We start from the raw sequence: 25,472 nt of genomic DNA on the forward strand, positions 1-25,472 counted from the left end.
CTGATTTCTTCACGCAACACCTCTCCTGTCACTCCATAGATGCTGACCCTATCTGTCCATAACACTGGCTTTTATGTAGAAAATGGATCAAGCTCTAGGCTATTCTAACCTTTGCTGAAAATCCTGCCTGGCTTCTTCATACTGATTTCCAGATACTGTTCCACCTATGGCCTTCACTCTGTCCATGACCTTTTTTATACTCTAGTCACCTCTCTCCTTTCTTCTCCCTATTTCTGGCATTCCTTTCACATGTCAATGTGCTCTTCATCTGTTGAGTCTTTCAAGAGCACCCTTAAAATAACATGGCAGCCACATGATCCAGCTTTAGTTTACTAGCTGTGCTCTCTCCACTGTCTGACAATGACACACTTCCACCTTGTGCACGGCTTTCTTCATTCCCTTTCCTTACCTCTCATCTTCTACCTCTTCTGTAAATTGTAACTCAGTGTGGATGGGAGTACCTCCTAATTTGCTGTATTACTGTCTTCTGTATTAGTATCTACTTCATGCATTGAAATCTTTGTAGTGTCTTGAGTACATCACCATGGCAGATACTTTACCTCGTTAGTAACAAAGATTTGCATGTACAGTGCTTGCAAATAAATAACACCCGTGCCTGTGGCTCTTTTATGGTGTCTGTAAAAATCCACAATATTCTAATTTTGTTTGGTTAATGCACATTTGTAACGTTTTGTTTTTGGAATATTGCTGATAACCCGTTTAAGCAGACCTGAACTCAGAACTTCCTTTCTGCTGTAAAAGATAAGCTACAGCAAAATTACCTTTAAAGAAAAACATTTCTTTGTTACAGCTGATACAAATCTTGCAATAAATCTGCAGTCTCTACTTCTTTCATGGAAGCATACATAGGGTTAACATCTTGTTTGCAGTTTAGCTGCTCTGCCGAGGCAGTCACTTAACACAGCTGAGATATCAAATTACAGTTGTGATTAGTCACAGATGAGGGGGGGATTAGACAGGCTAAGTTCTCGAAATACATACAGGGTGGATTTCTCTGTTTTTCCTTCTGTCCTGTGCAAGAGTTCATGTCCACTTTAAGGCTGAGGTGGCCGGTCTCATTGCACTCTGTTTTAATATTGTGATATTGCATAGTTTAGATACAGATTGAACCTTCCTCATTGTGTCTATTTGAAAGTATTGCTCTGCATGCTTATTTGTCCAGTAGTAGATTTATATTGAGTATGGGCTCAATAAGCACTAGTGCAAATGGTAAATCGGAAAATGGCTGATTTTTAACAAACATCTGGTCAAATGCCAGGCTAAGGCTGTTACCGCATGGAAAAGTAAAATTACTGACTTGTGAGGTAAATACATAATGTAAGATTAGAGCGTGCGGTAAAACAAGTGAGATGTTAGGTATCTCTAGCCTGGAGCTGTTGGTAACTAACAACCATTCGGTAAGTTGCACAGGCAAAGGGGAGAGTCAATAGTAGGGACCTCCCCCTCCTACTACTCAAGCCATTGGGGCTGATGCATTGCTGCACGGGGCATCAGAAAATAAAAAAAAGAGGGAGAAAAAAAAAAAACACAACATGCAGGGAACATTCGTGGAGGTTTCCCTGTATCCTTTTAGACGTGCACACCTGTAGACTGATACACAGAAGAGGGCCCTCTAGTGGCATGCAAGCGGATCTAAAGGCATACTGGGGATGCCTTTTATTGTATGCTATCACAAGCAGCTCTTGCAAAGCAAGGCTCATGTTTTAGGCAGACCCCTTGCTGCCAAGACCACCTCCACTGCTGGTTACACTTCTACTTTTGCCAAACGGGTCTTGGTGAATAAAAAAAATCACAAAAAAATATGCGCTTAGGAAATTCGGCACTCCGTGGTTTGCGTAAGCAAAATGTCAATGTGAAGACATATACAAAACCCAGATTTTTTTAAAAAAACTCGCACACCTGTCTCAGACACAAGATCAAAGTCTCATAGTTCCGCCGTATGGATAGACTCCACAAGGATCCAATCATGGACGCAATAGGCTGCCCCTTTGATCTTTGTCTCTGGACAATTACATCCACATGCAATAAAAACAAAGCAGATACATAGCGTAAAACTGCAACCACTAGGGAACTCTTCCAAAAGTAATCAGGGTGTGTGTATATGCCAGGACCCCCCCCCCCCCCCCCCCATGTGCCCGCACTCACTGCGCTGGCCTCCCGAATCTTCGGAGGTGGGATTGAGAGTATAGGGTGGTAGTAATCATTCACAGCGTCCTATTGCAGGTCGGCCCAAATCATACTGCAACTAAAAACACTGGACATAGCGTCATTCCGTAAATGTAATAAAAGGTTTAAAATCAAATGCACTCACAAGCCTTGCAGGGTCAAAGCGCATAGCATAACCGCTAGGCTCCCGGGAACCGCAAAGCTGTTGCCGCGTCAGATCCTGGCTCGCTCGATCTCCGGATCTGACACGGCAACAGCTGAGCAGTTCCCGGGAGCCTAGCGGTTATGCTATGCGCTTCGACCCTGCGAGGCTTGTGAGTGCATTTGATTTTAAACCTTTTATAAAATTTATGGAATTACGCTATGTCCAGTGTTTTAGTTGCAGAATGATTTGGGCCAACTTGCAATAGGAAGCTGTGGATGATCGCTACCACCTCATACACTCAATCCCACCTCCGGAGATTCTGGATGCCAGTGCGGTGAGCGCGGGCACATAGGGGGGGTGTCCTAGCACTAGTCAGAGGTGGCCTTTAGTATACACACACCCTGATTACTTTGGTGACGGTTTCCTTTTGGAAGAGTTCCCTAGTCCGGGGACAAAGATCAAAGGGGCGGCCTATTGCGTCCACGATTGGATCCTTGTGGAGTCCATACGGAAAAAGTCTTTAAAATACTTAATATGGTATTTTATGGACCTATGGTCTTAGTGAATTGAGCACTGTCTACAATCTGTACATTTGGAGCCTGTAGTAATTATAATGGCATTAGAAGAACAATGCAGTAATGCCTCCATTATGTGCTATGTCCTCCAAATGTATAATCTTTGTATTGTACGTACGCACATGCATACGGTTTGTTTGACTACGGATCAGGGCGTGATAAAATATTTATGGATGTCTTCTAGCTAGGATCTCCTTTGCTTCCTACTAGAGGCTCGCACACACGGGCAATGAGCAACAAATGCGTGTGATCTCTTTTCTGACTGATTTTGTTCCAACAGCAATCTTGAGCACTGTTCCTATTGCATTGGTCATTGGCACACTTACACACCACAGCATGTGCCGGACCAATTGGTTGTATCTGTCAGCAAACCCAATTGGTCAGCTGTAAATAAAACAATTCTTTATTGGTCATTGGATTTAAAGTGTATTTTATAAATCCTTGTACTTCCTTATTTGGGCAGTCTGGGGTAGAGTTCCGTCTTTATTATATGGATACAGCATGATTGACAATATTATCTGTCTTGTATTCCACGTGGTAGTAATCTTTAATTCATTACCACTTAGTGGTACCTGCTCAGGCTCTTATGCTTTCAGAATGTTTTTAGGTTATTGAATACTCAAATAGTAATGGTAATTTGTTCTTATTGGCTGATATCGCTGCACTCTCTTTCGGTGAAAATATGTCTATTAAGTATAATAGTTTCTGTATTTCTAAGTTGCAAATGTTGTTGGCGTGTGAAAAAGTCCCATGGACCGAAATTCACAGTTTTATGGAAACGGCATCCTATCTTCAGATGAAATACTGAGCATGTAAAAGGGTAGCAAAAAACCACGTATTGGACGATGTAGAACAATGCATTTTGCAGAATATGCCTGCTTACTCAGATGCAATATGTCCTCTCTTATGTACCAAGGTACTTATGATTAACTTGATCTGTTACGAAATATGTTGACATGAGATGAAAATCCATATTAACTGAAAAAATAAAAAAAAATTAAATAGGAAATTTCCTATTTAGCATGCCTATCCTGTTTTTAGTGGTAGATTTAGGAAAAATGTGATCTGAAGAAAAACGAGAATATTTCTGCTAATTTACATCTGTACCATTTCTCAGATGCCCAAAGTGACATCACTTTTGCCTTTTTTTTCCCCCTCAACCCAGCTCAGTGTTAATTTTCCCTCCCCATTGCCATAGATCACTGTCCCTCAACAAACATCACCTAGACAACAGGCTTACATCACTTTGTAAATTCTTCATTAGGGCTGCAGGGATTCAATCACCTTCTGGTTATTGCCCTTATCTTATCCAAAATGGGAAGCTTTCTGTTATTTGCATGCAGAGATAAGCTTATTGTAGATTTAAAAAAAGTCTGCAATCCTGCTTTCACTGCACAGTTCCTGCAGTTAAACAAAGGCACCTAGACCAGGTAAGGGGGGGGGGGGGGGGGGGGCATATAAGGACCTATTTTAGAAAAGGGTTTACATACAGTGCTGCCAATAATTATTCATACTCCTGGAAAATTTTGACTTAGTTACTTTTATTCAACCAGCAAGTAATTTATTTGAAATTGTGTACTGTAGATGTCTCCCAAAAGATAAGACTGTACAAGAGGCATTATTATGGAAGAAAAATTCTCAGCTTTTATTAACATTTGAGCAAGAAGTGTCAAAATGATTCATACTCTTAACTGTCAGTCCGGGGGAAAATCCAAAGTCCTGTACCAAAATAGTCCAAGCTGTTCTAAAGCATCTTAATTGCCCTGATTAATTAGGAGCAGCTGTTTTAATCAACTCAACAGGTAAAAAACAGCAGCTCTCTGCAGTTGGTTTGTGGACATTCCTGGCTAAGACAAAGGAGCTCAGTGAGGACCGGCGGCTTAGGATTGTGGCTGCTCACAAGTCAGGAAAGGGCTATGAGGCCATTTCTAAATGTTTTCACGTTCCAGTGGCTATAGTGCAAAGTACCGTATTTTTTGGACTATAAGATTCACCTAGTTTTAGAGGACAAAAACCAAAGGAAAGAAAATAAACTGGCGCATCTTTAGTGCCGGGCCATCTTCTGGCCCTTTACCCCCAAGCTGTCTCACTACACAGCAAAACTAACCCCTGCTGCCCCACTAGCTACATTACACTACTGTCCCAACAACCTACACTAAACTACACTGTGCCCACAACCTACATTTACCTACACTGTCCCTACATTAACCTACACTACTGTACATTTACCAGCTCGTTGGGGTACCTGATGTGGCAAGGCTGCATTGATCTAGGCAGAGATGGAAGCTGCCCTTAGTGCGATCGGTCCAGGTCTCCCATCTGTGCCAGGTGAACCACTGCAGATCAGCTGGGGCTGCCCTCATGGTGCATCTGTGTGAGAGGCAGCTCCACAGGAACATCATCCAGGTCTTGGTGGCAGGGAACTGAAGCCAATTCAGGAGCTACGTGGGCCATCCGCTGGAGCTGCCCTCGTTGTGCACGCAGGTGAAAGGCAGCTCCACAGGAACATCAGCGTTCTCGGAGGTGGGGACACAGCGGCAGGGAGCTGGAGTTGTTGCAGCAGCCACGTGGGTCATCGACTCGCTGGAGTTGCCTACGTAGTGCCCGCTCTACAGGAACAAGAGCGGCCGGGGAAACAGTCGGTGACTGGGAGCTGGAGCCGTTGCAGCAGCCACGTGGGCCGTCTACTCGCTGGAGGTGCCCACTCCACAGGAACAGCAACGGTGGGGGAAGCAGGAGTCGACAATTACAAAGCATCCAGAAGGCCGGATGAGAGTGGAAATTGATTTTTATTTTTTAGGCACCCTCCCTGAACCTTCCCTTTAAGCTCTCCGACTAAGTAAAGGTGGACATACACTGGCCCGATTCGCGGCCGTTTCGACAGCAGATTCGATCCTGGGATCGAATCTGCTGCCAATCGTTCGCGCTAAACGCACCCGCCGATCGATTTCCTCCCGAAATCGGATCGGTCCGTCGATCGCGCCGTGCGGGAAATTACCCTCGATCGCCCGCGGGTAGGGAGCGCGTTGCTAGCGGCGGCCGATCCGATCAGGTATACATTACCTGACGCTGGCTCCCGGGCGTCTTCTCCGCGCTGCACCCGCTCCATCCCGGCGCTTCCTGTCACTGCAGTGACCAGGTAGTTCAAATAGAGGGCGCTCTATTTGAACTTCCTGGTCACGGAGTGACACAGGAAGCGCCGGGATGGAGCGGGTGCAGCGTGGAGAAGATGCCCGGGAGCCAGCGTCAGGTAATGTATGCGCGGGGGGACAGGCGGCAGCGGCGGCTCCACAGATTGTGATCGGTTTCAGGCTGAAATCGATTCACAATCTGTTTGCAGTAAAGGAAGCCATACGATCCCTCTCTGATCAGACTCGATCAGATAGGGATCTGTCAGCTGGTCGATCTAATGGCAAATCGACCAGTGTATGGCTACCTTAAGTCGTGGAGAGGGCTGTTATCTGACTTTTATCTCAACTGTTCCTGGACTATTTACTTTTCCTCTGCTAGAGGAGAGGTCATTACTTCAGACTGCTCTGAAAGACTCATTTTGAATGCTGAGTGTTGTGTAATCTGCACATATTAGAGAATGATGCAATGTTAGAAAAAATACTATATACCTGAAAATAAAAATATGAGCATATTTTCTTTGCTGCTAATCTTCTAGTAATTATTCATAGTACACAACCAATTCATTACATCATATTTTTTTTTTTCGCTTCAGTGTCTCTTTAAACCATTCAGGTTCCGTCGTTTTCACGTGAGAAATGTTCACCTCCCATTCATTAGCCTATAACTTTATCACTACTTATCACAATGCACTGATCTATATCTTGTTTTTTTCCGCCACCAATTAGGCTTTCTTTGGGGGGTACATTTTGCTAAGAGCCACTTTACTGTAAATGCATTTTAACAGGAAGAATAAGAAAAAACTGAAAAAATTCATTATTTCTCAGTTTTCAGCCATTATAGTTTTAAAATAATACATGCCTCCATAATTAAAACTCACGTATTGTATTTGCCCATATGTCCCGGTTATAACACTGTTAAAATTATGTCCCTATCACAATGTATGGCGACAATATTTTATTTGGAAATAAAGGTGCATTTTTTCCGTTTTGCATCTATCACTATTTACAAGTTTAAAATAAAAAAAATAGAAATATTTAATCTTTACATTGATATTTAAAAAGTTTAGACCCTTAGGTAAATATTTACATTTTTTTTTTTTTGTAATGGGGTTTTTTTTTTTTTTTTTTTTTTTTTATTGTAAACATTTTATTTGGGTAGTTTTGGGAGGGTGGGAGGTAAACAATAGATTTATAATGTAAATGTGTGTTAATTTTCAAAAAAAATTTTTTACAGGTGTAGTATTACTTTTTGGCCACAAGATGGCGGCCATGAGTTTGTTTACATGACGTCACTCTAAGCGTAACATACGCTTACAGTGACGCATCGGGAAGGGAACGGCCAGAAAAGGCGCAGCTTCTGAGCGAAGCTGTCGCTTTTTCAGCGGGGGAGAGGAATCAATGATCGGGCACCGTAGCCCGATACATTGATTCCCTGGCTACCGAATCCGCGGCCGGGAGTGCGCGTGCACGCGCGCGATCGGCCGCGGGAGCGCGCATGGTTCCTGGACGTAGAAACTACGTCCAGGAACCAAAATAGGTTAAGGTTCGCTTTAAAGAGGAAATCCAGTGAAAATAATGTAGTAAAAAAAAAAGTGCTTCATTTTTTACCATAATTATGTATAAATGATTTAGTCAGTGTTTGCTCATTGTAAAATATTTCCTCTCCCCGATTTACATTCTGACATTTATTACATGGTGACATTTTTACTGTGGGCAGGTTATGTAGCTGCTTCTAGCTGCTCTGGCTGTTACAGACAGCTGTAAACAGCTATTTCCTGTCTGTGAACATTGTTACATTGTGGCAGTTTGCCCAGAGTACCTCGGTCCCAGAGCATCTCGTGGGAGGGATTTCAGCACAAAATCAGTCATACAGCGCCCCCTGATGGTCTGTTTGTGAAAAGCATTATATTTCTCATGTAAAAGGGGGTATCAGCTACTGATTGGGATAAAGTTCAATTCTAGGTTGGAGTTTCTCTTTAAATCTAATTGAGAATCTGTGGAGGGAGCTAAAGATCAGATTAATGGCAAGAAGACCCTCCAACCTGAAAGAGTTGGAGCTCATTGCTAAAGACGAATGGGCAAAAATACCTGTGCAGACAGACATGCAAAAGCTGGTCTGCAATTATAGGAAGCGGTTTATTGCTGTAATAGCCAATAAAGGCTTTTCTATTGATTGAGAAGGGTATGCATCGTTTTGGACTGGACACACTCTACAAACCTCTTCAAACCTTAGGCAGTGAGCAAGTTCCATTATATAGCACTTTTTCCCAAACCTGTGCTTGTGGCCCTCCAACTGCATGTTTCCTGAAAATGTATACAGTACTTGTAGTTAATATACCTTAGGCAAGGCACTAATTATTACCCCACCATTGTATATGTGAGGTTGCTTACAAAGCTCTTGGTGGGCCGTGAAGACTGGTTTCGGATATGCTGTTTTACAGTGGCCCCAAGTAAACCAGTTTTTTGATTTACATTTATTGGATTATTCTTTTGTCAATTGGCAAGATTCTTCCTGGTACTCCTATTCTTGTATTTTAATTTCCAAGAGTTCTCTTAACACAATACTAACCAGCCATTTTCTGGACACCCCAGAAAGTCTTCAGGACCCCTGTCCTAATCCTTTTCGAGCCACGGTATGAAAGATCGACTGCTAAAAATACCATTGAAAGGGTGGAGCTTCTTAAAGGACCTCTGTTGGGAATTTTTTTTTAAATTTAAAATCAATGTAAACATATAAAATTACAAAGTACGCTTTTTCTAAAGTAAAATCGACTATAAATTGCTTTTTTTCCCTATGTTGCTGTCACTTACAGTAGGTAGTGGAAATCTGACAGAACTGACAGGTTTTGGACCAGCCCATCTCCTCATGGGGGGGGGGGGGGGGTTTCACAGGGATTTCTTTATTTTCAAAATGCACTTAGTGAATGGCAGTTTCTCCGTCCAACTGCCAAACAAAGTGTACAGTGTGCAGGGAGGCTGGCCAAGCATCTTTGTATAAATCTTTTTCAGGGAGTGTCTTTATAAAGGATAAAGGTCATGCTGAGAATCCCCTATGGAGAGATGGACTAGCCCAAAACCTGTCGGTAATGTCAGATTTCTACTACCTACTGTAAGTGACAGCAACATAGAGAAGTAATTTATGGCCTATTTTACTCAGGAAGAAAAGTACTTCTTATATGTATGTTTTAAATTTAAAGATTTTCGCAATTACTGTACCTTCCTACTCCCTAATTTTGTTTGTGTAAAAGAAATTTAGGCAAAATATCAGCTTCATTGGTGAATATTGACTGGTAGCTCTATTGCATTCATGGTTTGCAGTCTCCTGAGCTTTGTATACAACATTCATTAGTCGCCATCAGTGTTCTCCCCAGAGCCTGTTAGCCGGGCGGAGCGCCCGGCTGGTCTCAGCTTCCCGTCCACTTGTGGTTACAGAGTGCATCAGATTTTCTTCCTCCAAATTCAATGCAGTGTGCAGCGGCTGTGTTATTGGAGCCAGCCGCTGTCACTTACACTATCTCCGCCCTCCCTTCAGCTCCTGCATATCCGTGATGTAGAGGGGCAGGAAGAGCCTGGTAACTGAAGTTACACAGGCACCGCGTTAACTTCAAAGGAAGGAGCCGGAGCTATTGAATCCCGATCTGCATGACTAGTGCAGAGGACTGGGCTCTCCTCCTCAGCCAGTCTTCACATCCAGCAAACTTCCCAGAATGTGCTCCAGCCTCGCAGGTCAGAAATCAGAGCACAGGGAAGAGTGTGGAGCAGCATTTGCTCATGCTGGGGAGACAGCATTGCAAACAGCAGATGGTTATCTGTAAATCCCTGGTAAGGGGGTGACAGCCATTAGCTGCCTGTGCGTGCTGTGCCTGGTGTAGCGTCGCCTCTATGGAATGCCCCCTTTCAGATGCACTTTGTCTGCTGGGAGGAGAGGAGACAGACATTTTTACAACTACTATATAGCTGTCCTTCCCCCAACTGCTCTGCTCGAAGATGTTACATTGATGTAAACCTTGTCTGCAGACCTCCTGCAGTGTGCTGTGCAAGTTACAGGAGCTGTGAGAGTGCTGCATTCTTACTTGTATTACATTCATATTTAGAAGGTAGTACTGCAATCCTCTCCTCTCTGACCCACACATTATTGTTGTGTTTTTTTATTGCCCCTCCCCCCCCCCCTTCTTTTCCACACGGAAATACATATTTTTTTCTTCTACCTTTAGTCTCTCTCCCTCTCACACATTTCCCTTTGTCTCTCTCACACACTTTCCTTGTTTTTTCTTTCCCAGTCCCCCCCCCCCCCCCCTGTAGTACATGCTGTTTAGCACATAGACAAGCAACAAGCATGTGTACATCATGCTTGTGTGCATGCGAGATCATCCAGTGTAACTTCCCCATCAGAAGTTCCCAGTGTGTTTCCTCCTTACCCACTTCCTCATTCAAAAGCACCCAGCATGATCCACCTACACTCCTCCCTGCCAAGTAGCACCCAACACGATCCACCCTGCCACTCCCTACCTAGTAGTGGCACCCAGCATCACCGTCCAACTCCACCCAACGTGACCTTACTTCCCCACCCGGCTACTTTTTCATGCCACCCGGCTGGTAAGAAATTCTGGGGAGAACTCTGGCCATACTAGCATTATGTAACCTTGCTGAACGCTTTCGCTTATCGCTCAACTGTCTGAGACAAAAAATAGGAACACGTGGTTTTTTTTGGGGGGGGGGGTTTTGTGGAAAACCGGCCACACGAAGACTTGCAAAGAAGGCAAAATGAGGCATTCCTATGAATGTGCCGCCAGGAGATTTGGACGCAGAATAAAGCCAATATACGGCTTGCCCTGCTCCTGCACAAGTCCCGGCAGTTCACCGTGGCTGATGAGGAATGATGTAATTCAGATTCCAGCTATTGATGCCATCCTAATTACAGTGTTTTAAAAGTAATTTGAGCTCTGTCTTCTGATGGCGCCCAAGTTACTCAGTGAACGCGGCTGTAGCCGTAATGCCTATTACGGCCTATAATGGCGCCGGCTGCGCCAAAATTTCCTGCAATGTTTTAACAGCACTCAAAAATTGGGTAACAGTAGTGTCCTCAAGTAACAGTAGCTGTGATGAAAAGGAGTAGTAGTTGGTACAGATGCTAAGAAAGTGGGAGCTGTTGGAGATTGGAGTTACCAGACTTTGTTACAGAGTGTAATACCACAACTTGCAGCCACTTTGACCAGAACAAAGATCTTCAGTTGGCACGTGGTAGTTGTTGCTGAAACAGCAGTTTGGCTACAACTAGGCATGGGGGATCAGAATGCTGTTCAGACTGAGTCAGAACATTTCAAGCACAGCAGGGTGATTGGTTAATTCACCTTGCTGCCTCTGTGCTCTGCCCTCCTTGTAGTGTTCCAGCTCTCAATACTTTCTCCTTGACTGTTGGACAGAGGAAGCAGCTGGAGAGATGGAACGCACTGTTGAAGGGCAGCTCAGAGGCGGCGTCAAGGGTCGAGTTAACCATTGTGCTTAAAATTCAAGTTCTGCTCCAAATCATTGAGAACAGAGTTCTGATTTGGAACGTTCATAATATTCACAATATTGAAGACCTTGCCCCTCAATTCGAATATCAGAATATACTGGTCAGTGCAAGATACCAGGGACGGCACCATTTGAGTTTGCAAATGATTCTGTCATAGCCAGCCAATGAATGACTACTGGGAAGTTCCTAGAGGTGCGTGTCATTTTTGTTGAATTTGTCCAAGAGGAGTCTAATTCAAGTCACCAGGGTCCACACGTGCTCGCTGGCTGTCGAGAGTAATCTATAGTCTGAAGATTTTAAGGCAGGTCCATTTAACAAAGACAAATGAGAAAGGCCTGAACGATGTGTGTCTTGGCAGCAGATGTATATCTAAAGACTTGGATTAGGGCTTCTCTAGCAGCAAGTGCACCTGAAAGTCACTTCTTGGCTGTTCCATGATCATTCTAGTATTTTCACATAGGCTTCATCACTCAAGTTTGGCAATCACTTGCTTATAGTACGTCACCTGAGCTAGTTGGTTCAGCCATTTTTGACGACCCAGTAACTTTAGCAGCCTAGAAACAGATGGTATAACCCAAAACAAGCCTGACAGTGGTCTCAATTCACTAAGCTTATCTCCTGTCTTTAACCTCCTGAGCATTATGCCGCTCAGGTTTTAAGGTAGCCATACACTGGTCGATCGACCAACTGACAGATTCCTATCTGATCAGAGAGGTATCGTATGGCTGCCTTTACTGCAAACAGATTGTGAATCGATTTCAGCCTGAAACCGATCACAATCTGTTGAGCTGCTCCTGCCGCCTGTACGCCCCCCCCCCCCCCCCCCCCCCCGCCCGCATCCCAGCGTACACTGTCACTCCGTGACCAGGAAGTTCAAATAGAGCGCCCTCTAGTTGAACTTCCTGGTCACTGGAGTGACACAGGAAGTTAAGCTACGCCGGGATGCAAGCAGGAACAGAGCGGTGCAGCGCGGAGAAGATGCCCGGGAGCCAGCACAGGTAATGTATAACTGGATCGGCCGCCGCTAGCGACGCGCTCCCTACCCGCGGGCGATCGACGGTAATTTCCCGCACGGCGTGATCGACGGACGATCCGATTTCGGGAGGAAATCTGATCGGCGGGTGCGTTTAGTGCGAACGATTGGCAGCAGATTCGATCCCAGTGATCGAATCTGCTGTCGAAACGGCAGCAAATCGGGCCAGTGTATGGCCAGCTTTACAGTTTGAGTGCCCCATGAATAATTTGTGATCCAATGGCTGTAAAAGCTTTGGCTATCACTAGGCTAGCTAGTATAGGTAGCCGGCACCCCCCGATCACCCTCGATCCAGCCAGTTAATACATTACCCAGCCTGGATCCAACGATTGGTGCAGCCTACCCGTACAGCTCCATTCTTCTCAATGGGGAGGATCGTATATGACGTCACTGACGTCATGACCAGACCCACTCCTCCCCATAGAGACACCGGAGCTGTCTGAGGGGGCTGCGCCGATCGCTGGATCAAGGCTGTGTAATTTATTAACTGGCTGGATCGGGGGCGATTTGGGGGTGCCGGCTATCTATACTAGCTAGCTTAGTGCTAGCTAAAGCCGTTGGATCACAAATTATTCATGAGGGACTCCTGAGACCAGAGAGCGGTGTCGGGCATACCGCTAAGGAGGTTAGTAACGTTTCTAGAGTTATCACCATGGTGATAAGGCATGTAGTATTCGGGAAACCTTTTACCTCAGGCAAACCTAAAGTTATCTCTTTTGTCCTTAAAGAGAATCTGTATTGTTAAAATCGCACAAAAGTAAACATACCAGTGCGTTAGGGGACATCTCCTATTACCCTCTGTCACAATTTCGCCGCATTAAAAGTGGTTAAAAACAGTTTTTAAAAGTTTGTTTATAAACAAACAAAATGGCCACCAAAACAGGAAGTAGGTTGATGTACAGTATGTCCACACATAGAAAATACATTCATACACAAGCAGGCTGTATACAGCCTTCCTTTTGAATCTCAAGAGATCATTTGTGTGTTTCTTTCCCTCTGCAGCTATCATCCACTGAAGTGTCAGGCTGTTTCTTCCTGCAGAGTGCAGACAGCTCTGCCTGTATGTAATTCCTCCGTATGTGAAAGCCCAGCCAGCTCAGAGGAGAATTTATCCAGCTTGTAAAAGAGAAGAGAGAAGCTGTCCTAATCTAAATAATACACAGGCAGTGTGCATAGACGGGCCTGGAAGGGGGAGTTCATAGCAGAACCACAACACTGAATAACTTGGCAGCCTTCCAGACACAGGCTGACAAGTCTGACAAGAGAGAGATAAGTTGATTTATTACAGAGATGGTGATAGTAGAACGTGCTGCAGTAAGCCAGAACACATTAGAATAGCTTTTGGAACTTTTAGGATGATAAAAAACAGGATGCAATTTTTGTTACGGAGTCTCTTTAACCACTTCGCATCCAGACCTTGTTTTCCCCTTATTGACCAGAGCAGTTTTGACACTTTATCGGTGTCCCTTTTTAATCAGCCATAACTTTATCATTACTCATGACACCTAACTGATCTAGGTATCGTTTTTTTCAGGACAAACTAGACTTTCATTGGTGGGTATTTTATCCCTAGACCAAAAAAGTTTTCTATGCATTTTAATGGGAAAGAGAGGGGGAAAATGAAAACAATGCATTTTTTCTCAGTTTTTATCAATTCCAGTTTAAAAATAAAAAGTACCACAGGAGATAAAAACATGTCACTAGTATTATGTCTCCCAGCAGTGAAAGCAAAATGTGTCCCAAGTATCAGACCCCCTCCTTATAGCCAGATGTGTCCCCAATATCAGTCCCCCCAGTATAGCCCAATGTGTCCTCTGTGTTTGGCACCTCCCAGCATAGATAGATAGATGTATCCCCAGGATTGCTGCCCCTCATGTGTCCATATGTGTCCCCAGGAATAGTGGTCCCCCATTATAGCCAGATGCGCCCTCAGGATTTGCAGGTGCACCCAGGATTAGGGCCCCCCCACCATTATAGCCAGATCTGCCCCCAGTATAAAATTCTACATTTGAAAAAAAAAATATGTGGCCCCTCATACTTTATCTCCCCCCCAGCTGCACATTTTACCCCCCACCAGGGGTCCACACACCCCCATATGACCCAGCCAGATGTCCCCCCCCCCCCCCCAGGCAGTCCCCTAGGTGGCCAGATCGCTATAAAAAATAAGAAAGCAGCCTGACTCACCTTATCTCGTTCCAGCGATCAGCCTGCAGCCCAAGCCTCCGATCGCCACTCTGCACACAGCCCTGTGATGCCGGTTACCGGGTCCCGGCTTGATGACGTCATCAAGCCGGGACTCGGCTATTCAGCATCACAGGGCTGCGTGCAGAGCGGGGATCGGAGGCTCGGGCTGCAGGCTGGTCGCTGGAACAGGAAAAGGTGAGTCAGACTGCTTTCTTATCATTTTTTTTAGCAGATCCGACCACGGAGGGGGAGAGATGAATGATCACGCTGTTTGCTACAGCGGTGATCGTTCATCCGCGGGGGGGTCACTAATTGGCTACAAGGGAACATTTTCCCTTTCACCAATTAGTATTGCAGCTGTTAGTGCCAGGAGGTGCGCTCTGAAGCGCACCTGTTCCTGCACAACAGGGCTGCAAGCAGGTCAGTATATCTACGTGGCTGTGGCTTGGAGAGAGCCACAGCTGACGTAGATATACTGTAGCAAAGGAGAAAGTGGTTAAGTTAAGGTGAAATCTCTAAAGTTAAATCTTCAATCCTTAAATTAACTCCAGAATTCTAAAGTTAGACAGGCTGTTAATTATCTACATGTGAAAATAACTACAGAGGAGGTAACTAAAGGTGCGTACACACGCACTACAAAAGGTAACGACTGGTCCACCGGACCCTCCCACTGGGCGGTCTTTTAGCTGACTGATAAAGCTTTTAGCGGACTGATAAAGCTGTTTCTGAACGATCCACTCAGCGGATCGTTCAGAAACAGCCTTATCAGTCTGCAGACAGCACGTACACTGTCACACGCTACTGTCAACTAAAAGACCGCCCAGCTGGAGGGTCTGGCGGACCCGTCCTCTTTTGTAGTGCGTGTGTACGCACCTTTAAGGATTGAAGAGGTAAGATAACTCTCTCGCTGTCTAAACTTCTCTACACCTTAAAGGGGAACTGACCTTAAAATTTTATGCTGTAAAAATATCTGATGTGTTGCATAATACTGCTTTAATAAATAAAATATATGTTTGCTGTAATACATCTTTTAGTTGTCCTAATTTCTGTTATTGCATTCTAGTGCAGTGTGTGCAGCCATATGTTGGTTGGCAAGTTTACAGTGCCATTCAGCTGATTTCTACTTCCTCCAGCCCCTCCTTCCTCAAGCAGGTCCTTTATCTAATCAGTATGCAAATAGCCTGTGATAGTGTACAGTTACAGTGATGTCATCTGGCTGCGCCTGTTTATGGATGGATGTCTGTGTTTTCCAGCCTGTCATTTTTCTTCTCTGTATTTTGTCTATCCTCTGGTTATTCCTCTACTGTCAGTATACCGCACTGGGCACATTTTACACTAGGGGAGGAGGGGTCATCCACGGGGGTTCCGTCATGTTTGTTATCACAATATCCCACTACATTTCTGCTGTGCACCAGATTGAGCTTGTTGGCCCTACATCTTCCAGCATATCTGATCGATACAAGCTACACAAAATTGGTTGCATCGTCAATTGGACATGCTCTTGGTGGCACCAATCTTTATTTGATTATAATAGTGGAATCAGATGGTCGATTGACTGCCAAATTTCCAGATGTTTGGCCAGCTTTACATAATGCACATATCTAAATCAGTTATGAAATGCAAGTTATCTCCCACACACGAGACCTAGCAACTTACAATGAATAAAAAAATTCACTAACGACCACCACAAATTACAACAAAATACAACTCCATAAGATTTGTAAGCCAGGATTTATAAGTCAAGATTTGGGGCAGCACGGCGGTGTAGTAGTTAGCGCTCTCGTCTTGCAACACTGGGTCCCCGGTTCAAATCCCAGCCAGGGCTCTATCTGCATGGAGTTTGTATGTTCTCGTGTCTGTGGGTTTCCTCTGGGCACTTCGATTTCCTCCCACATCCCAAAACCATATATATGCGCTACACAATACACACAGACATATGACTATGGTAGGGATTAGATTGGAGGATCGGTTTGAGACAGTGCAGTCACAGGACGTCTGCAGGGGGCTGGGGGAAGCCCCAGGTAAGTGAAACTTTTTTTCTATCCTGGTACCAGGGAAGGTCTTTTACACCACCCTATAAAAAGTCCACTTGCAGCCTAAACCAGACACCCCCCTCCTCCCATAAAGCCTACCTCTTATATGGACCCCTCTCACCCCCCCCCCCCCACCCTAACGGCACTTCTGCCAATCAGCCCCAGCCTGGGCAATACCCTCCCCCATTCCCGGAAAGCATGTCTTTATACAAAAAAAACACACAAGCACATACTCTGAGGCCCAGTGCACACTAAAACCGCTAGCAGATCCACAAAATGCAATCCGCCGGCCGCATCCGCCTGGCTAATGTATTTCAATGGGCTGGTGCACACCGGCGGTTTGAGTTTCTTAGCAAAACGCAAATGTGCAGCAGGAGGCACGTTTGCGGTTTGCTAAAAACCTCAAACCGCCAGTGTGCACCATCCCATAGAAATACATTACCTAAGCGGCTTTACAGGCGGATGCGGCCGGCGGATCGCATCAAGATCCGCTCGGTGTGCACTGGGCCTTACACACACACACTCTGGCGCACACATAATGGACACACAGAGACACACACACTCTGGCACTCACGTTGTGGACACTCAGACACACACATTCTGGTACATACATACACACACACTGTACACATACAGACACACAAACCCTGGCGCACATATACACACACTGTGGACAGACACACACAGACACAAACTCACATTGTGGACACACACAAACTGCACACAGCACACACACACAAACACACACACTTTCTCTTTGACACACACATTCACACACTATGGACGCACACAGACACATGCTGTGCACACAGACACAAACACACATTGTGGACACACACAAACTGTACACAGCGCACACGCACACGCACACACACACACACACTTTCTCTTTGACACACATTCACACATTGTGGACGCACACAGACATGCTGTGCACACAGACACAAACACACATTGTGGACACACACAAACTGTACACAGCACACACACACACACACTCTTTCTCTTTGACACACACATACACACACTCATATACATGCTGTGCACACAAACACACATTGTGGACACACACACTGGCACACACATACAAAAACTGTACACACACTTTCTCTCTGGCACACACACTGTGGGCACATACACATAAAGTGTACACAATGCCTTGTCTCTCTGGCACATACACAGACACTCACACACAAAATGTCAAAGACACACACACTCTGTCAACCCCCTCTCCCCTCCTCCCTAGCTAGCTCTGGACACAATCAGGCAGAAAAAAAAAACACTTTACCACCGACAGCCTCAGCCTTTGAACTTTCCTGGAGGGGGGAGAGAGCATCACACACTATCGGAACTGGCTGGAGCTGCGGTATCCTGGCTGTTCCCTCTGCCTTGTCTGTTCTCTCCAGCCCAGGGAGAAAACAGCATAAGCTGCTCAGCTTGAGTGAACCCATTTTTACTCCCGACCGACAAGGAGACGAGTGTACACCGCCCCTCCCCCTCCAGTCATGGGGAATGATGACTGGAAACATAAACAAATGCAGTGCTGTTGTGTGACCATGATTTAGGGTAGGGGGCAGATCGGCCAAGCAGCAGAGCTGTCATGTTGAGCAGAGACAGTTGGGGTGAAGCAGCCACCAGCGCTTGTAAATGACGTGACATCACGTGATGCTTCAAGGAGGAAGCATCACGAGATATCAGAAGACTGCAGCCACAGAGCGAGATCCGGCCAGCAAAAGAGCAGGCTGTGCATGATGGGGCTATGCCGCGGCAACAGAAGCTTGGGGGGCGTGGCTACAGGTTCTGTATAATCATAACTTCTTTTCTAATACGTTTTTTTAAAAAAGATTAAAAAAATACCCATATTTATTTGTATATTTACCTAAGAAATAAAGTGAAAAGTTAAGGTCAGTTCCTCTTTAAGGCAAGATCGATGTGCGGTGGTAACTCTTTTTTTATATCTTGCCTTATCTCCAGCATATGACCTTAGTGAATTGAGGCCCTAGTCCCAACAGCAGTGTTCTCCCCAGGCTCTTTTAGCCGGGTGCCCCACCCGGCCAGTTTTGGTGACCACTCGGCTGTCATCTGCTGACGTTCTCCTCTGCTGTATGCAGAGAAGCGCCGGCCCTGCATTCTGTTATCACGCCCCACCCGGCTACTTTTTCATGCCACCCGGCTGGAGATACTTTCTGGGGAGAACACTGCAACATGGTTATACGAAGTGGAAAATTGATTAAAAAAAAAATGTATGGAAAATGTGAAGAATACATCTCAACTCTAGAACACTGAATTGAACTGATGGAGTTTTCTCATGCTTCTGTGGACACAGACTTGTGGGAAACACAGCTAAACTTCCAGCAGGCAGCAGAGATGGCAAGATGCACCTTAAAGAGAACCCGAGGTGGGTTTGAAGAATATTATCTGCATACAGAGGCTGGATCTGCCTATACAGCCCAGCCTCTGTTGCTATCCCAAACCCCCCTAAGGTCCTCCTGCACTCTGCAATCCCTCATAAATCACAGCCATGCTGCTGACAAACAGCTTGTCAGAGCTGGCTGTGTTTATCTCTATAGTGTCAGTCTGCTGCTCTCCCCGCCTCCTGCAGAACTCCGGTCCCCGCCTGCCTCCCTTCCCTCCCTGCTGATTGGAGGGAAGGGACGGGGGCAGGGACCGGAGCTATGCAGGAGGCGGGGGAGCAGCTGAGACTGACACTACAGATGTAAACACAGCCTCACAGCACGGCTGTGATTTGAGGGATTGCAGAGTGCAGGGGGACCTTAGGGGGGTTTGGGATAGCAACAGAGGCTGGGCTGTATACGCAGATCCAGCCTCTGTATGCAGATAACATTCTTTAAACAATCCTCGGGTTCTCTTTAAGACTACAAAGTCTATCAACAGTATAGAAACTTGAAGCAGATCTACAATAGCAAACAACAAAACCCTTAATTATATCCGTAAAGGGAAGCATCTGGAATTCCCTAAAGCCTCTGTTGCAAGCTGGGACCTGTTCTTCTTTGCGGTCGCGCTCGCCCAGGGTATGAACATGGCCACACTGTGCAGGTCCCAGCAGGGCTGTGGAGTCAGTACAAAAATCATCCGACGACTCAGTTTATGAAACCACCGACTCCAGTTACCCAAAATTGCTCTGACTCCTTAGCCCTGGGTCCCAGTAGTTTTTGCGCTTGCGTGGTAGCACAAAGCTGCTCATGCACTCAAGATAAAGCTGTGCCTCTAGCATGTGGGCTGTACTTTGCACCTGCATGGAGTGGCTCTGCTCGCACATGGAGGGGAGTGCAGCCACAAGCACCATATTCAGTATTGTCAATTTTTAAAGTTGCCAAGCTGATTACCTACCTCTGTGATTTTCTACGAATCATGCACTGTTGGTGGGCCTTGAGGACAGGCTTGGGGAACACTGTTCTAGGCCATTGAGCTACCTCTAAATAGAATACTAAAGGGCTGAATTTTTGTAACCTAATATTTTCAGAAAAGGATTAACAGTTGTTGGTCTACCAACTTTATATTTCTGGTTAAGCTCCACCCTATTCCAGGTGCCCATTTTATTCCGCAACTCAAAAGCTCAATACTACATCTCCACAATTTGGTTCTTGGTGCCTTATACTTTTCCAGCGTCTTGACCAACAAGACCTGATGACTGAAACGATCTATGCTTTCTTTGATGGTTCTCTCAAGACATGGGTCCATACATTTTTATGCCTGTGCATGTTGACACCCTTCCATGACATGGCCTTAACGTGGCTTGATCAGTTACACTTTGTCCTAGGTTTGGACCACCACTGCTACGATATGATATCTTTAGACCTGCAGCTATGTTCAAATTTATCAAAAACTGTCAGGGACCGTTTTTAACGGCTGTGCAATCTATTACAGACTTGTAACTGGCAACTTGCCTTTCTGGGGTTAGTCCCATGAATGGGTCCATGCTTCAGTGTTCCTCATGAATGTCTCTCCTAAAACTGCATTAAATGCAATGATTTCCATTCAGGTCTTAATCTTTTAATATTGCTTTTGACTGTACTTTAGTCTTTTATATTACACTTTTGAGTTTTTGTATGAATGTATCCCTGTTGGGTATATGTTAAAGCTTCTACTCTACTATTCACATATAACTGTATAAGTTCTCTGGGGTTGGACAAATATTGCAGCCAGCGTTCCTGCAAGAACCTTGTTATAGCTGGACTGAAGTTTTTGGTGACCTGCTGTTGATGGAAGAGACGTGTCTTCTAATGTGTTGCCTTCTTCAGTCCTGGCCAAATACTTTTTGTATCTTCACCTTCTAATTGCTCACAATTCATTGTCATGCTGAAATAACGAATGTCTCATTCATGTATGTAATGTGAATCTACATTTTGCCGAAAAGACTGAACAATGTCTTGTTGCAGAGTTTTCAATGAAATTTACTTTGAAATAAGGATTTTTTTTTCTCTTCCTGTCCACCTTCAATATTTTACTCCTCTCCCTCTGACCTCCATCTTTAATGTCCTTTGTTTCACCAGACACGGTTTCCTTGTATTTCCTTAAACTTGACGATCTCTCCACTTAAACTGATTTAAAACTGCTTGTCTGTCTAAACTTTGTCAATGGTCCTTCTCATGCTAGTATAGCTAATGAAAAGCTTTTTGAGGTGGGACCGGCTCTAGGCTGGACAAATCCCAAAAATCGGGTAGACTACTTTAAGGCTGGTTTCACAGTGGGACGTTAAAGTCCCACGTTACAGCAGCCAGTAACGCAGCCTAACTGACAGCACTGTAAAATCAATGTTGCTGTTCACAGTAACACGTTGAGTTACATTGTAACGCAGCACGTTAAAAACAAAGTGCTGCATGCTGTACGTTATACTGGGCTAAGCCACGTTAGACTGTTTGCACATGCTCAGTAATGTTGGAGGAGGAGGTCTCCCCTCCTCTGCGGCCAGCCACATAGCTAATTAATATTCACTGCACTGCAGAGACTCGTGGTGGGACTGTAGTGTTGTCCGGATCATGAACGAATCGTTAATTTGATCCGGATCTTTTTTGAGTTGAATCATCCGGATCATCACAATGAAAGATTCGGTTCACAGTGGATGTCTGTCTGGAAGAAACAGAAACATACAGAATGTACAGTGCAGGGAAAGTCCTGTCCTGCTAGTCATTTCACCCAGTCTGCTTCCCTAGTAAAATGATTCGGTTCAAAGATCCGGATCTTTTCAATGATCCGATTCAAATGATCCGAACCCTTAAGATCTGGACTTCCTATCACTAACCTGGAGCGGCTGCTTTGAGAGCTGCATAACGCAGCTCAATCTGACGTCCAACTTCAACACCACCATGCGTTGCGTTAGGGGCACGTTATGCAACCATAACGTCCCCTAAAACGCAACATCTTGGTGTGTAAGTAGCCTAAAAGAAACTTTGGGATGCGTTAAATCCAATCTGTAAAAATCCCAAGCTGATATTCTTTAGTATAACGTGTTTATTTTGAGGTTTTTCGGTGAATGCTACTGGTCTCTCCTTATTAATTTGCCAACTTCAGGTCTAGCAATTAGTGTGAATCAGGTTAATCTTTGACCTGGTTTGAATTAACTTTAAGGGTTTTTGTTTGAATTAACTTTAAGGTTTTTTTTTTTCTTTTGTTCAGCCCAGAGAATCTTGATGTGTAAGGACTGGGTTTGAGTCATATGGACATCTTTAAAGGGAATCTAAAGTGAGAAGTATATGGAGGCTGACCTATTTCCGTTTAAATAATTCCCATCGCCTAGCTATCCTGCTGATCTGACTGGAGTAGCCACATTGTTTCAGGGGTGTGTGATTCAGACACTATTGCAACCATTGAGATCAGCAGGACAGCCAGGCAACTGGTATTGTTTAAAATGAAATAAAGATGTCAGCTTACATGTCTCTCACTTTGGGTTCCTTTTTAAGAGGTCTGTGGCCGCACATAGATCTGCTATTCTAGGCCTAACTTGAAGCTTTTCTCCAAATGTCTTTGTAACATTTCTTTCATGCTTTCGTGTGCTTCCTTGTGCAGATTGGTACTTGCGTATTATCCCGCCTGCAAAGTTTGGCAGCTTCTTGTTAAAATTCTGTTCATTCCTATATTCCTTTTTGGAAAGCTGAGAGCCCCGGCTTTCTGTTGCACCAGGTCCCGAGTCGGTGAGATGCTCCGTTCCCAAGTTAATGGGGTTTGGAGGGATGTCCCCTGCGCTTGGCTGCAGAGAACACAGTGGAATCAAGCCTCCAACCCCAGCCAGTAAGACATGCAGAGAGGAAGATGAGGGCGCATAGCTGGGGCTGCTCCTTCTTACTCGGCTATGGGGCCCAGGGCAGGTGACACAAGTCGTGAAGACCATTCATGCTGGGAAGGGAAATATCCCGGGTGTGCTGCTGATCATCTGGTGTGGTTCATCCGGTACTTCTCTGCAGCAGGCCGGGGCTGCAAAGTCCATAGAAAAATACTCAGATTCCTCAGTTTATGAAAACTGACTTCACAGCCCTGCAGTAGATGCCCTTCTTTTAAAACCCTTTAACTTGGAAAGTTAAGGGGAGCAAAGGAAAGCCAGAACTTTCAGCTTTCCAACAATGGTTAGATCTCACCAGGGGAGCAATCCATGTTAACAAGAAGCTGCCAAACTCTGTAGATGGGATAATTGGTAACAGCAAAATGTATTGCTGGCACCCTGCCTCAGGCAGTTGCACTTTTTTTTCAATCACTGGCGGACTTTTACTTGAGGAAGTTGGCCTTGTCAATTGGCTACTGCAGATAGTCTAAATACACTGTCAGGGTTTCCTGTGTTTGGCTCTTTTTAGTATACATTTATTTTAGTGGTTTTCCAAAGCAGAGTTTGGGATTTGCTACCTTGACTCATATTAAATTAGCTCAATGGAAACCTTGGCTGCTTTACAAGTATCTTTTCTAATTAGCTATGCTAGACTTGAGAGCGACACCTTTTCAATTCCAAAAACTAAGATCCTTTTACTCCTTTGTCCTTTTAAATGTTGGAGGTGTCCATCCATCTCAGGTCCTCATCTGCTTCAGTTCCTCTCCTACTGGTTCTATGTAGTTGGTCAATTTTTATTCCTATAACCTTTTCAATGAGTTTGTCAGTGTGCCCATGAGCGCTAGTCCTTCTGAAGAGTTGCCAGTACATGTTGTCACTTTTGGCACATAAAATTGTAAATTTTCATCACTGCCAGAAATGATGTAGTAAATACTTGAAAAAAATGCGCTCTGCTTGACTTTGATAGAATCTGTCTGGATCAAGAAATGGTGTTTCAACCGCAAACATTTGAATACCTTATTTAAAGTTGTTCCCCCCCCCCCCCCCCCCTTCATCTTCATCATCTTCCCTGAATGCCATCTAAGTTCCACATCATTTATTGATGATTTTGATACCTGAAAGACTATTTCTGGAAATATTTTTCAATCCTCAGTCGTCTTTAAGCTCTGTATTTTATACTAGATTAACTTTGTAAATGTCTTGACTAAAAATTGCTTATTTTTCTACAGAGTTGCTTGGTGCCTTTCATCTTGAAGAAGATTCTTCCAGCAGTGTCCCCACGTTGCCACGTTTTCAAGCGTTTGCATTCTAGTCACAGGACTTGATCCTTGTTCTTGCTTTAACTTGTATAACCTGTTGAGAATCTGAGAATAGCCCCATGATGGCCAAGTCATTTGCTCATTCATCCTTTAACAGAGATCTGCCTATGCACCACAGACGGGAACCATCCAGAATGGGCCCTATGTCATCTATTCCGCCATCTTCATTGTCTGGCCTTGGTCGAATGGGCCCCAGCTCGAGTCGTATTAGTAGCTTGATGGATCTAGGCTCATCCTCTAAACTAGGCCAGTCAGGATCCCGTAGTATGATGTCCTCTGGTCCCTCTTCTCAAGGCTTACCATCCATCTTTAGCCTTGGAAGCAGAGCTCCCCCTCCTATATCATCTCTGCCTAGCAGAGAGCCCGATCAGGCCAGTAAAATATTGGCCAGCTTTGGTCTTTCCTCTAGTGACTTGGATGAGTTGAGTCGCTATCCTGAGGAGAAGATCACCGCTGAGAACTTGCCCCAGATTATTCAACATCTTAAGAGGAGAAGAGAAGACTTGGCTCTGATAAATTATAGAGAGAGGCTATCTCGCGACCCCGTAAGATCTACAAGCGACGATTGGGATGACCTGCGAGCCGTCAGAAGAGAACGTCTTGATGATCGTCCATCTAGTCTCAACCCTATAGTCGACTATGACCATGGGGATCGTGCTCGCGATATCTCTTTCCGCGATAGACTGGATATTGATGAGCGCTTAAGAGATCGAGAGAGGCTTAGAGATGACAGATTTTTATCTGAGGCTCCTTTTCGTAAGCTTGACAGTGACTATGATCGCTTGGGTTATGGTTCATCACAAGAGAGACCTGTCTTTGAAAAGAGGAGAGAAATGCCAACTGGTAGAATGTTAGATGATTTCCATGGACTTATGCCTAAATCCTTCCCTCATATCTGTTCTGTGTGTGACATTGCTGTTCATACTATGAAGGTGAGTTATCCCCATAAAACTCTGTTCTAAGATGTAAATTCTGTAGTCTTTTGGTAGGTTTTAATCTTGCTGTCCTGCAAATAGGTTTGGTTGAAAAACAAGTTTTGTTTTTTTTTTTTCTTTTTTTTTTTTCTTTCACCC

The 25,472-nt window shown here is 44.8% G+C and overlaps 1 protein-coding gene across 2 annotated transcripts in view; it reads left to right on the forward strand.

The window, feature by feature from the left end:
* MATR3 (matrin 3) overlaps window positions 1–25,472 on the forward strand; it is a 67,093-nt gene that overhangs the window by 14,694 nt on the left and 26,927 nt on the right. The window contains exon 2 of one of the 2 annotated variants that reach the window (XM_068278146.1): window positions 24,310–25,331. The exons of the other annotated variant lie outside the window; for it this stretch is intronic. Coding sequence (XP_068134247.1) covers window positions 24,459–25,331 — 873 coding nt within the window. The 5' untranslated portion in view covers window positions 24,310–24,458. The remainder of the gene's footprint in view (window positions 1–24,309; window positions 25,332–25,472) is intronic. 2 annotated transcript variants of the gene reach the window in all.

The sequence above is a fragment of the Hyperolius riggenbachi genome, chromosome 3 (genome assembly GCF_040937935.1).
Source record: "Hyperolius riggenbachi isolate aHypRig1 chromosome 3, aHypRig1.pri, whole genome shotgun sequence".
Lineage (NCBI taxonomy): Eukaryota > Metazoa > Chordata > Amphibia > Anura > Hyperoliidae > Hyperolius > Hyperolius riggenbachi.